We start from the raw sequence: 14614 nt of genomic DNA, 5'->3' as shown, positions 1-14614 counted from the left end.
TATGTTGAAGATCTATAATAATTCTAGTATATAGAAAAATTTTAATTTTTAAATTGAAAAGTATACGAAATTCCATTATATGTGATTTTTGAACAGAGACAGCAATGGGACGCTGTATCAACGCTCAGGAAAACAGTGACTCAGATTACGTTCATGCTCTGAAAAAGTACGTCTGATTTTTTTTTTGCAATAATCAAATTAAAGTTTCTGTTTCTCTGCCAGAGTAACATAACATAAGCAGCTTACTGGCGTCTTCTTTTTTTGCTGAGTAAACCGTTTTACAAATGACTCGGAAAGATTTTGAAGAGGCAACCTATATTTATTAGCTGTACAATTATTACTGTAGATGCAGTTTTAGATAATTATAAATACCAATAACTCTGTTGAAAGCTTCTTAACTTAGTCAGTTAAATAAATTTATGAGTTGTACAATCGGCATAATTGTTATCCAGAATTTACACAAAGAGGTACATCTAATTCTATTCACTTAACCAGGATAAACTGCATAATCCACACTCGAATGTTTCGACCATGGCTGCGCAATGACTTCTTGTTCAGACTTCTGGGATATGCCAAGGAACAGGACGCTTGCCTCAAGATCCTCAATGATGAGTCCAACGCCACCATCACAGAGAAGAGACGTCTGAGGGCAAAGAATATAAATAGGCTTCAAGAAGAAGAAGAAGATGTATTGGGTAAGTTAAAAGCACCTCTGAGGAAATGCCTTAAGAGGTTTACGTGGAGAGGGTTTCGGGGGTCAACGCCCCCTCGGCTCGGCCTGAGACCAGGCCTCGTGATGGATCAGGATCTGGTCAACCAGGCTGTTACTGCTTGTCGCACGCAAGCTGACGTACGAACCACATCATGCAGTTGCTGTGGATCTGTCTGCTTCACATTCATGCTCCAAATCTCCTGTTTCACCACCTCCCAAAGATGTACGCCATATTTTGACCCTATATACTACATGTTGCAGCAGAAATCACGATTCCCCAGACCAGACGACGTTATAACAATCTTCAGTTGTGCAGTTCTGGTGAACCTTTGGTCGCTTTAGCCTCAGTTTTAGGAGTGGAGTCCAGTATGCTGAAACCCATTCACTTCACAGTCCAACGTGTTATGCATTCAGAGATGCTCTTCTGTAAATTACTGCCATAACACCTGGTTATCAGTTATTGTCACCCTGAGAGCATAACCCAGTCTGGCCATTCTCCTTTGACCTCTCTTATTAACAAGGTGTTTTCGCACACAGGACTATCTCTTACTGGGTTTATTTTACGCCATTCTTTGTAAACTCTCGAGAATATTGTAAGTGAAAACCCCAGGAGATGAGCAGTTTCTATGATACTCAAACCACCTCTTCTGGCATCAGCAATCACTCCATGTTCAAAGTCACTTAAATCACATTTCTTCCCCATTCTGATGTTCAGTCTGAGCAACAACTGAACCTCTTAACCATGTCTGTATGGTTACAGGCACTGAAGTTCTACCACTTGACTGGCTGATTAGATATTTGCATTAACCATAAATATATACATAATTACATTAATAATTGTGGTTCCATGTGGAAAACGAGTGTATATTAATGTATATTAATATATATATACAGGTAAGAAGAAGCGACTGGCATTCCTCGACCTCTTGTTAGAATTCTCTAAAGTAAATCCCGAGTTTACTGAGGAAGAAATGCAGAAGGAGGTAAACACGTTCATGTTTGCTGGCCACGACACCACCGCCACAGGTATCAACTGGATCCTCTACACTCTGGGTCTTCATCCACACATTCAGGTAACAGATTTTCCCACATTTTAATGTTGGATTGACCTGTAAGAAATGTATACAGTGTTGTTCTAATTATATATTTGCATGTTGTTTACTTGTTTTAATAAAAGTAACGGAAAAGTACTCTTATTTATATTTATTTAAAGAATTGGTGACAGGCTATCATATATACCAAAAAAATGTGCATTTTAATGTTTCAGATCGATATGAGGCGTTTGTGATGTTTTTTTTAGTTTAGTAACAAATGTTCACTGTTACATAACATTAGTAACAAGTGTAACAAGTAACAGTAACAAGTAACTAGTAACAAGTGTTCGCTGTTACATAACATTAGTAACAAGTGTAACAAGTAAAAGTAGCAAGTAACTAGTAACAAGTGTTCGCTGTTACATAACATTAGTAACAAGTGTAACAAGTAACAGTAACAAGTAACTAGTAACAAGTGTTCTCTGTTATATAACACTAGTTACCTGGAGTTTACCTGGAGAGAGTTCCGGGGGTCAACGCCCCCGCGGCCCGGTCTGAGACCAGGCCTCCTGGTGGATCAGAGCCTGATCAACCAGGCTGTTGCTGCTGGCTGCACGCAAACCAACATACGAGCCACAGCCCGGCTGATCCGGAACTGACTTTAGGTGCTTGTCCAGTGCCAGCTTGAAGACTGCCAGGGGTCTGTTGGTAATCCCCCTTATGTGTGCTGGGAGGCAGTTGAACAGTCTCGGGCCCCTGACACTTATTGTATGGTCTCTTAACGTGCTAGTGACACCCCTGCTTTTCATTGGGGGGATGGTGCATCGTCTGCCAAGTCTTTTGCTTTCGTAGTGGGTGATTTTCGTGTGCAAGTTCGGTACTAGTCCCTCTAGGATTTTCCAGGTGTATATAATCATGTATCTCTCCCTCCTGCGTTCCAGGGAATACAGGTTTAGGAACCTCAAGCGCTCCCAATAATTGAGGTGTTTTATCTCCGTTATGCGCGCCGTGAAAGTTCTCTGTACATTTTCTAGGTCGGCAATTTCACCTGCCTTGAAAGGTGCTGTTAGTGTGCAGCAATATTCCAGCCTAGATAGAACAAGTGACCTGAAGAGTGTCATCATGGGCTTGGCCTCCCTAGTTTTGAAGGTTCTCATTATCCATCCTGTCATTTTTCTAGCAGATGCGATTGATACAATGTTATGGTCCTTGAAGGTGAGATCCTCCGACATGATCACTCCCAGGTCTTTGACGTTGGTGTTTCGCTCTATTTTGTGGCCAGAATTTGTTTTGTACTCTGATGAAGATTTAATTTCCTCATGTTTACCATATCTGAGTAATTGAAATTTCTCATCGTTGAACTTCATATTGTTTTCTGCAGCCCACTGAAAGATTTGGTTGATGTCTGCCTGGAGCTTTGCAGTGTCTGCAATGGAAGACACTGTCATGCAGATTCGGGTGTCATCTGCAAAGGAAGACACGGTGCTGTGGCTGACATCCTTGTCTATGTCGGATATAAGGATGAGGAACAAGATGGGAGCGAGTACTGTGCCTTGTGGAACAGAGCTTTTCACCGTAGCTGCCTCGGACTTTACTCTGTTGACGACTACTCTCTGTGTTCTGTTAGTGAGGAAATTATAGATCCATCGACCGACTTTTCCTGTTATTCCTTTAGCACGCATTTTGTGCGCTATTACGCCATGGTCACACTTGTCGAAGGCTTTTGCAAAGTCTGTATATATTACATCTGCATTCTTTTTGTCTTCTAGTGCATTTAGGACCTTGTCGTAGTGGTCCAATAGTTGAGACAGACAGGAGCGACCTGTTCTAAACCCATGTTGCCCTGGGTTGTGTAACTGATGGGTTTCTAGATGCGTGGTGATCTTGCTTCTTAGGACCCTTTCAAAGATTTTTATGATATGGGATGTTAGTGCTATTGGTCTGTAGTTCTTTGCTGTTGCTTTACTGCCCCCTTTGTGGAGTGGGGCTATGTCTGTTGTTTTTAGTAACTGTGGGACGACCCCCGTGTCCATGCTCCCTCTCCATAGGATGGAAAAGGCTCGTGATAGGGGCTTCTTGCAGTTCTTGATGAACACAGAGTTCCATGAGTCTGGCCCTGGGGCAGAGTGCATGGGCATGTCATTTATCGCCTGTTCGAAGTCATTTGGCGTCAGGATAACATCGGATAGGCTTGTGTTAATCAAATTTTGTGGCTCTCTCATAAAAAATTCATTTTGATCTTCGACTCTCAGTCTGGTTAGCGGCTTGCTAAAAACTGAGTCATATTGGGACTTGAGTAGCTCACTCATTTCCTTGTTGTCATCTGTGTAGGACCCATCTTGTTTAAGTAGGGGCCCAATACTGGACGTTGTTCTCGATTTTGATTTGGCATAGGAGAAGAAATACTTTGGGTTTCTTTCGATTTCATTTATGGCTTTTAGTTCTTCCCGCGATTCCTGACTCCTAAAGGATTCTTTTAGCTTAAGTTCGATGCTTGCTATTTCTCTGACCAGTGTCTCCCTACGCATTTCAGATATATTGACCTCTTTTAGCCGCTCTGTTATTCTTTTCCGTCGCCTGTAAAGGGAGCGCCTGTCTCTTTCTGTTTTACATCTACTCCTCCTTTTTCTTAGAGGAATAAGCCTTGTGCATACATCGAGTGCTACCGAGTTAATCTGTTCTAGGCATAAGTTGGGGTCTGTGTTGCTTAGTATATCTTCCCAGCTTATATAGGTTAGGACTTGGTTTACTTGGTCCCACTTTATGTTTTTGTTATTGAAGTTGAATTTGGTGAATGCTCCCTCGTGACTAATCTCATTATGTCGGTCTGGGGCTCCGCGCATACATGACTGAACCTCAATTATGTTGTGATCTGAGTATATTGTTTTTGATATGGTGATATTTCTTATCAGATCATCATTGTTAGTGAAGATGAGGTCTAGTGTATTCTCCAGTCTAGTAGGCTCTATTATTTGCTGGTTTAAATTGAATTTTGTGCAGAGATTTAAAAGCTCGCGTGAGTGTGAGTTTTCATCAGAGCTGCCTCCTGGGGTTATTACTGCAACAATATTATTTGCTATATTCCTCCATTTTAGGTGCCTTAAGTTGAAATCCCCCAGAAGCAAGATGTTGGGTGCAGGAGCTGGAAGGTTTTCCAGACAGTGGTCAATTTTTAACAGCTGTTCCTGGAATTGCTGGGATGTTGCATCCGGAGGCTTGTAGACTATCACAATGACTAGGTTTTGGTTCTCGACCTTTACTGCTAAAACTTCCACTACATCATTTGAGGCATTTAGCAGTTCTGTGCAAACAAGTGACTCTGCAATGTACAGGCCAACCCCCCCCTTTTGCCTGTTCACTCTGTCACATCTGTATAGGTTGTAACCTGGGATCCATATTTCATTGTCCAAGTGATCCTTTATGTGGGTCTCAGTGAAAGCCGCGAACATTGCCTTTGCCTCTGCAAGCAGTCCACGGATGAAAGGTATTTTGTTGTTTGTTGCTGGCTTTAGACCCTGTATATTTGCAAAGAAGAATGTTATCGGACTGGTGGTATTGTTGGTACTGGGGGGGGATTTTTTTTCCGGCATTAGTATCTGTATCTGTTGGTTTGGAGTGGAGGCCATCGACTGTGGTTCCACTCCAGGAATGACTGGATTTGGTGTACGATTTCTGCCATTTCCTGCCAGTTTTTTTTCCTTCCTGGCACTAAAAAACCTCTCCCTCTTGAGTGGCTGTGGCTACCCAGGTTTTCCCATGGCCTGGATGTTTTGTATCTTTTTGTCCCCTTTAGATGGTATGCCTGGCAATTTAAATTATAGCACAGTCTTTCCTGTACTGAAGAGGTACACAGTTCAGGGTGAAAAAGCTTACAGGAAGGGAGTTTGCATTTTCCTGTTGTCATATGGGCATGGCATTTCCTAGGGTGGTCATAGTTGCACGTCCCATCTGTTTTTCCAGATTTCCCATGCCAGCAGATACCGAGTGCATAGTATGTGCACAGGCTTGGTTTCCGTTTGCCTTGGGTTTCTGTGACTGTATTCCCTGTTGGTGCATGTTTCCCTGTCTTACTTCTATCCTCCCTAGCACCAACAATGGAGCTCCCACCATTTGTTTTTGGTAATATATCCTCACTATTGCTAGTGGAGTCCTCTTGTTTGCTATTTCCTGCGGTATTTCTAGTTTGCAATATTGGTTTTATCTTATCTTTGACTACACTTGTTTCCCTACTATGGCTCCTGTCCCCTATGCGGTCATTCATATGTATTCCTTCCTGCGTATAATTCCCGACTACCTGGACAAAATCTCCAGCTTCACCATTACTGTCTCCCAGGACAGCATCTCCAGCTTCCCCATTACTGTCTCCCAGGACAGCATCTCCAGCTTCACCGTTACTGTCTCCCAGGACAGCACCTCCAGCTTCACCATTACTGTCTCCCAGGACAGCACTATCAGCCCCCCATTTACTGACTACCAGGACATCATCTCCAGCCTTACAGTTTCTGACTACATGGCCAGTATCAAGGGCAGTACCATTCAGCCCGGACTTTTTATGTTCCCATCTGTTGTAGAAAGCTTCCAGGTTTTCTATGAAAGCAGCTTTGATGTTGACCTCTTTTAATACCCTTGTGATTTTAGTCCACAGATTTATCTCATTTGGGCATACCCAAAAACACTTCCCTGTTTTAATACTGCTTGTAGCTAGTTCTTGGATATCTGCACAAGGGGCGTGACACCAATTTCCACAGAAATAACAATTTATGCATGTGGAAGCCCGTTTGTTTGACTGACCACAGACTACACACAGCTTCATAATGATTTGAATGGTTTATTTACTGCAATTCTACTAGCAACCTCTTGAATATTCTATTAATAACCTGCTAGGTGGTGCACAACGAAACCGTTTGAAACCAGTCCAGGGTTCGGACCAGTCAAGGGTTCGGACCAGTCTATCTGATCTGATCAGTGGGTCACTTATTTAACAGTATTTAACACTTATTTAACTAGTAACAAGTGTTCTGTTATATAACACTAATAACAAGTGCTCACTGTTACATAACACTAGTAACAAGTGCTTATTGTTACATAACACTAGTAACAAGTGTTTACTGTTATATAACACTAGTAATAAATGTTCACTGTTACATAACATTAGTAACAAGTGTTTACTGTTACATAACACTAGTAACAAGTGTTCTCTATTATATAACACTAGTAACAAGTGTTCTCTGTTATATAACACTAGTAACAAGTGTTCTCTGTTATATAACACTAGTAACAAGTGTTCTCTGTTATATAACACTAGTAACAAGTGTTCTCTGTTATATAACACTAGTAACAAGTGTTCTCTGTTATATAACACTAGTAACAAGTGTTCTCTGTTATATAACACTAGTAACAAGTGTTCTCTGTTATATAACACTAGTAACAAGTGTTCTCTGTTATATAACACTAGTAACAAGTGTTCTCTGTTATATAACACTAGTAACAAATGTTCACTGTTACATAAAATTAGTAACAAGTGTTTACTGTTACATAACACTAGTAACAAGTGCTCTCTGTTATATAACACTAATAACAAGTGTTTATTGTTACATAACACTAGTAACACTAGTAACAAATGTTTACTGTTACATAACATAAGTAACAAGTGTTTACTGTTACATAACATAAGTAACAAGTGTTTACTGTTACATAACATTAGTAACAAGTGTTTACTGTTACATAACATAAGTAACAAGTGTTTACTGTTACATAACATAAGTAACAAGTGTTTACTGTTACATAACATTAGTAACAAGTGTTTACTGTTACATAACATAAGTAACAAGTGTTTACTGTTACATAACATTAGTAACAAGTGTTTACTGTTACATAACATAAGTAACAAGTGTTTACTGTTACATAACATTAGTAACAAGTGTTTACTGTTACATAACATTAGTAACAAGTGTTCTCTGTTATATAACAATAGTAACAAGCGTTCTCTGTTATATAACACTAGTAACATGTGTTCTCTGTTATATAACACTAGTAACAAATGTTCTGTTATATAACACTAGAGACAAGTGTTCTCTGTTATATAACACTGGAGACAAGTGTTCTCTGTTATATAGCACTAGTGACAAGTGTTCTCTGTTATATAACACTGGAGACAAGTGTTCTGTTATATAACACTAGTGACAAGTGTTCTCTTTTATAACACTAGAGACAAGCGTTCTCTGTTAAATAACACCAGTGACAAGTGTTCTCTGTTATATAACACTGGAGACAAGTGTTCTGTTATATAACACTGGAGACAAGTGTTCTGTTATATAACACTAGTGACAAGTGTTCTCTGTTATGTAACACTAGGAACAAGTGTTCTCTGTTATATAACACTAGTAACAACTGTTCTGTTATATAACACTAGTAACAAGTGTTCTGTTATATAACACTAGTGACAAGTGTTCTCTGTTATATAACACCAGTGACAAGTGTTCTCTGTTATGTAACACTAGGAACAAGTGTTCTCTGTTATATAACACTAGTAACAAGTGTTCTGTTATATAACACTAGTAACAAGTGTACTGTTATATAACACTAGTAACAAGTGTTCTGTTATATAACACTAGTGACAAGTGTTCTCTGTTATATAACACCAGTGACAAGTGTTCTCTGTTATGTAACACTAGGAACAAGTGTTCTCTGTTATATAACACTAGTAACAAGTGTTCTGTTATATAACACTAGTGACAAGTGTTCTCTGTTATATAACACTAGTAACAAGTGTTCTGTTATATAACACTAGTGACAAGTGTTCTCTGTTATATAACACTAGTAACAAGTGTTCAGTTATATAACACTAGTAACAAGTGTTCTGTTATATAACACTAGTGACAAGTGTTCTCTTTTATTTAACACTGGAACTGGAGTCCTGCAGCAAATGGTTAGTAGACAACAAACTATCATTACACCTAGGGAAAACTGAAGCCATTCTCTTTGGCACGAAACATAAACTGAGAAGGGTAAATAATTTTAATGTTCAATGTAATGGGGAGCCCATCACTTTGGTTTCATCAGTAAAATATTTGGGAATCCCCTTTGACCCATGCATGTCAGGAGAATTGGTAGGGAACAGTATAGTAAAGAAAGCGAATGCCAGACTGAAGTTCCTGTATAGACAAGCACAGTGTCTACCTACTGAGGCTCGCAGGACCCTATGTCTAGCTCTTATACAATGCCATATGGATTACGCTTGCTCTTCATGGTACTCTGCCTTGACAAAAAAACTGAAAGATAGACTGCAAATCACCCAGAACAAAATCGTAAGGTTCATCCTGGGGCTGGGACCAAGAGAACATGTAGGCCAGGATGAATTACAGCAGTTGGATATGCTGAATGTTGAAGACAGAGTAAAACAACTGAAGCTAAATCATGTTTATAAAATTGCTCACAAACAGTGTCCAGAATATCTTGCTGTCAATTTTGTCAAGGTTGGGAACCAAAGCAATCATAGTACTAGGGGGAGAGAGCACAACTTTGTAGTACCCACAGTCATTGGCCAGGCGTCAAACACCTTTTATTGTACAGTAATAAAGGAATGGAACAAACTACCCGCACATGTCAAAGCCAGTCATAGCATGAACCAGTTCAAGAAGACTGCCAAAAGGTGTCTGATGAATGTAGCTACAGAAAGGGAGGAGAATGATTTTCTATTTTTTAGCTAACATACGTGTAAATTTTACCTTATTCCTAGTAATGACCCTCGTATTGTAGATAGTCTTAATGACCTTGGTGTAGTAGATAGTCTTTTTAGTATGATAATAAGATGTTATCTTCATTATAGAATAATAAGAAAATATTATAACCTATATATTATAATAATAAGGTAAAAGGACCCCAATGGAAATAAGTCACTCTGTCTGACTTTTTTGGGTTATCCCAGGTTCTCTACACATATGTTGCTATGTTTGATAATTCTATGTAACTATATTTGTGTATACCTGAATAAACTAACTTACTTAAAAAACTAACTTAACTTAAGACAAGTGTTGTCTGTTATATAACACTAGAGACAAGTGTTCTCTGCTATATAGCACCAGTGATAAGTGTTCTCTGTTATATAACACTAGAGACAAGTTTTCTCTGTTATATAACACTAGTAACAATTGTTAGTAAGTAAGTTTATTCATGTATACACAAATGCAGTTACATAGATTAACATAGAAGTCCTCAGGTTGTTTTTTTAAGCTTCTTGATATGAAGCCAAGAATTCTGTTAGCTTTATTGTGAACACTTATGCACTGTTGTCTTGGTTTCAGATTACTGCTAACCAGAGCTCCCAAATCCTTTTCGCAATCAGTAATATTAAGTTCAGCATTATTTAGTTTATATGTGGCATGGTTATTTTCCTGTCCAACATTTAGAACTTTGCATTTGTCTACAATAAACTGCAGCTGCCACTTCTCCGACCACTGCATCAGTCTACTCAAATCTTCCTGGAGTGCTCAATGTTCTCATTAGAATGAATTAGGCGACCTATTTTGGTGTCATTAGCAAACTTGCTCGTGTTGCTATTTATTCCCTCATCTAAGTCGTTTATATAAATTGTGAACAACAAAAGGCCTAGCACCAACCCCTGTGGAACACCACTCGTGACGCGCCTTGACTTTGATTTCTCCCCATTGATGCAAACTCTCTGCTGCCTATCTGTCAGCCACGCCTCTACCAGGAAGAAATTTCTCCTCCTATTCCGTGTGCGTTAATTTTCCTCGACAACCTCTGATGTGGAACTCTATCGAAAGCTTTACTGAAGTCCATGTACACAATATCATATTCATTGTCATGATATACTTCCTCAAATACCTTGGTGAAAAAAGTTTGTAAATTCATAAGGCAGCATCGCCCCTTTGTAAAACCATGCTGTGATTCATTAAACAGTTTATGCCTTTCAAGATGGCTACGAATTGCCTCGGCAATTATTGATTCCATAAATCTTCCCACTATGGAGGTAAGGCTTGTTGACATACAGTTAGCTAAGGACCTCTCTCCTGCTTTGTAAACAGGCATTACATTTGCCATTTTCCACTTGTCTGCCACTATGATAGTTTGTAGTGATATGTTGAAAAGACTAGCTAGTTAGTTTAATGTTTCTTAGTGGAGGTTGTGAGTTAGTTTAATGTTTCATAGTGAAGGTTGTGAGTTAGTTTAATGTTTCTTAATGGAGGTTGTGAGTTAGTTTAATGTTTCTCAGTGGAGGTTGTGAGTTAGTTTAATGTTTCTTAGTGGAGGTTGTGAGTTAGTTTAATGTTTCTTAGTGGAGGTTGTGAGTTAGTTTAATGTTTCTTAGTGGAGGTTGTGAGTTAGTTTAATGTTTCTTAGTGGAGGTTGTGAGTTAGTTTAATGTTTCTTAGTGGAGGTTGTGAGTTAGTTTAATGTTTCTTAGTGGATGTTGTGAGTTAGTTTAATGTTTCTTAGTGGAGGTTGTGAGTTAGTTTAATGTTTCTTAGTGGAGGTTGTGAGTTAGTTTAATGTTACTTAGTGGAGGTTGTGAGTTAGTTTAATGTTTCTTAGTAGAAGTTGTGAGTTAGTTTAATGTTTCTTAGTGGAGGTTGTGAGTTAGTTTAATGTTTCTTAGTGGAGATTGTGAGTTAGTTTAATGTTTCTTAGTGAAGGTTGTGAGTTAGTTTAATGTTTCTTAGTGGAGGTTGTGAGTTAGTTTAATGTTTCTTAGTGGAGGTTGTGAGTTAGTTTAATGTTTCTTAGTGGAGGTTGTGAGTTAGTTTAATGTTTCTTAGTGTAGGTTGAGTTAGTTTAATGTTTCTTAGTGGAGGTTGTGAGTTAGTTTAATGTTTCTTAGTGGAGGTTGTGAGTTAGTTTAATGTTTCTTTGTGGAGGTTGTGAGTTAGTTTAATGTTTCTTAGTGGAGGTTGTGAGTTAGTTTAATGTTTCTTAGTGGAGGTTGTGAGTTAGTTTAATGTTTCTTAGTGGAGGTTGTGAGTTAGTTTAATGTTTCTTAGTGGAGGTTGTGAGTTAGTTTAATGTTTCTTAGTAGAGGTTGTGAGTTAGTTTAATGTTTCTTAGTGGAGGTTGTGAGTTAGTTTAATGTTTCTTAGTGGAGGTTGTGAGTTAGTTTAATGTTTCTTAGTGTAGGTTGTGAGTTAGTTTAATGTTTCTTAGTGGAGGTTGTGAGTTAGTTTAATGTTTCTTAGTGTAGGTTGTGAGTTAGTTTAATGTTTCTTAGTGGAGGTTGTGAGTTAGTTTAATGTTTCTTAGTGGAGGTTGTGAGTTAGTTTAATGTTTCTTAGTGGAGGTTGTGAGTTAGTTTAATGTTTCTTAGTGGAGGTTGTGAGTTAGTTTAATGTTTCTTAGTGGAGGTTGTGAGTTAGTTTAATGTTTCTTAGTAGAGGTTGTGAGTTAGTTTAATGTTTCTTAGTGGAGGTTGTGAGTTAGTTTAATGTTTCTTAGTGGAGGTTGTGAGTTAGTTTAATGTTTCTTAGTGGAGGTTGTGAGTTAGTTTAATGTTTCTTAGTGGAGGTTGTGAGTTAGTTTAATGTTTCTTAGTGGAGGTTGTGAGTTAGTTTAATGTTTCTTAGTGGAGGTTGTGAGTTAGTTTAATGTTTCTTAGTAGAGGTTGTGAGTTAGTTTAATGTTTCTTAGTGGAGGTTGTGAGTTAGTTTAATGTTTCTTAGTGGAGGTTGTGAGTTAGTTTAATGTTTCTTAGTGGAGGTTGTGAGTTAGTTTAATGTTTCTTAGTGGAGGTTGTGAGTTAGTTTAATGTTTCTTAGTGTAGGTTGTGAGTTAGTTTAATGTTTCTTAGTGGAGGTTGAGTTAGTTTAATGTTTCTTAGTGGAGGTTGTGAGTTAGTTTAATGTTTCTTAGTGGAGGTTGAGTTAGTTTAATGTTTCTTAGTGGAGGTTGTGAGTTAGTTTAATGTTTCTTAGTGGAGGTTGATTTAGTTTCATCACATGAATGTCCTATTTTGTCTTTCTTTAAAACTCTGGTATTAGTGTCGGTGAGGCAACTTGTGACTTTGTAATAATTTGTTGTATCTTAAACACCAATATTGAAGTACTCAATTAACTTACGTTGCATTGTGCACTATTGACCACTGTGCACTGGTTGACCACTGTGCACTGGTTGACCACTGCGCACTGGTTGATCACTGTGCACTGGTTGATCACTGTGCACTGGTTGATCACTGTGCACTAGTTGATCACTGTGCACTGGTTGATCACTGTGCACTATTGGCCACTGTACACTGGTTGATCACTGTGCACTGGTTGATCACTGAACACTGGTTGATCACTGTGCACTGGTTGATCACTGTACACTGGTTGATCACTGTGCACTATTGACCACTGTGCACTGGTTGATCATTGTGCACTGGTTGATCACTGTGCACTGGTTGATCACTGTGCACTGGTTGATCACTGTGCACTGGTTGATCACTGTGCACTATTGGCCACTGTACACTGGTTGATCACTGTGCACTGGTTGATCACTGTGCACTGGTTGATCACTGAACACTGGTTGATCACTGTGCACTGGTTGATCACTGTACACTGGTTGATCACTGTGCACTGGTTGATCACTGTACACTGGTTGATCACTGTGCACTGGTTGATCACTGTGCACTGGTTGATCACTGTGCACTGGTTGATCAATGTACACTGGTTGATCACTGTGCACCATTTGATCACTGTGCACTGGTTGATCACTTGCACTAGTTGATCACTGTGCACTGGTTGATCACTGTGCACTGGTTGATCACTGTGCACTGGTTGATCACTGTGCACTAGTTGATCATTGTGCACTGGTTGATCACTTGCACTAGTTGATCACTGTGCACTGGTTGATCACTGTGCACTTGTTGATCACTGTACACTGATTGATCACTTGCACTAGTTAATCACTGTGCACTGGTTGATCACTGTGCACTGGTTGATCACTGTGCACTAGTTGATCACTGTGCACTGGTTGATCACTTGCACTAGTTAATCACTGTGCACTGGTTGATCACTGTGCACTGGTTGATCACTGTGAACTGGTTAATAAGTGTGCACTGGTTGATCACTGTGCACTGGTTGATCACTGTGCACTGGTTGATCACTGTGCACTGGTTGATCACTTGCACTAGTTGATCACTGTGCACTGGTTGATCACTGTGCACTAGTTGATCACTGTGCACTGGTTGATCACTGTGCACTGGTTGATCACTGTGCACTGGTTGATCACTTGCACTAGTTGATCACTGTGCACTGGTTGATCATTTGCACTAGTTGATCACTGTGCACTGGTTGATCACTGTGCACTAGTTGATCACTGTGCACTGGTTGATCACTGTGCACTAGTTGATCACTGTGCACTGGTTGATCACGGTGCACAGGTTGATCACTGTGCACTGGTTGATCACTGTGCACTGGTTGATCACTGTGCACTAGTTGATCACTGTGCACTGGTTGATCACGGTGCACAGGTTGATCACTGTGCACTGGTTGATCACTGTGCACTTGTTGATCACTGTACACTAGTTGATCACTGTGCACTAGTTGATCACTGTGCACTGGTTGATCACTGTGCACTGGTTGATCACTGTGCACTAGTTGATCACTGTGCACTGGTTGATCACTGTACACTAGTTGATCACTGTGCACTAGTTGATCACTGTGCACTGGTTGATCATTGTGCACTGGTTGATCACTGTGCACTGGTTGATCACTGTGCACTGGTTGATCACTGTACACTGGATGATCACTGTGCACTGGTTGATCACTGTGCACTGGTTGATCACTGTACACTGGTTGATCACTGTACACTGGATGATCACTGTGCACTGGTTGATCACTGTACACTGGATGATCACTGTGCACTGGTTGATCACTGT

The 14614-nt window shown here is 39.6% G+C and overlaps 1 protein-coding gene across 2 annotated transcripts in view; it reads left to right on the top strand.

Annotated features, from left to right (window-relative positions):
- LOC128703068 (cytochrome P450 4C1-like) overlaps window positions 1-14614 on the top strand; it is an 87937-nt gene that overhangs the window by 51574 nt on the left and 21749 nt on the right. For both annotated transcript variants that reach the window (XM_070103665.1, XM_070103666.1), the window contains exons 7-9: window positions 97-166; window positions 496-695; window positions 1607-1785. In XM_070103665.1, the coding sequence (XP_069959766.1) occupies window positions 97-166; window positions 496-695; window positions 1607-1785 (449 nt within the window). The remainder of the gene's footprint in view (window positions 1-96; window positions 167-495; window positions 696-1606; window positions 1786-14614) is intronic.

The sequence above is a fragment of the Cherax quadricarinatus genome, chromosome 86, assembly GCF_038502225.1.
Source record: "Cherax quadricarinatus isolate ZL_2023a chromosome 86, ASM3850222v1, whole genome shotgun sequence".
Lineage (NCBI taxonomy): Eukaryota > Metazoa > Arthropoda > Malacostraca > Decapoda > Parastacidae > Cherax > Cherax quadricarinatus.
The sequence above is the reverse complement of the archived record's forward strand: the minus strand, read 5'-3'. Positions and strand labels throughout refer to the sequence as shown.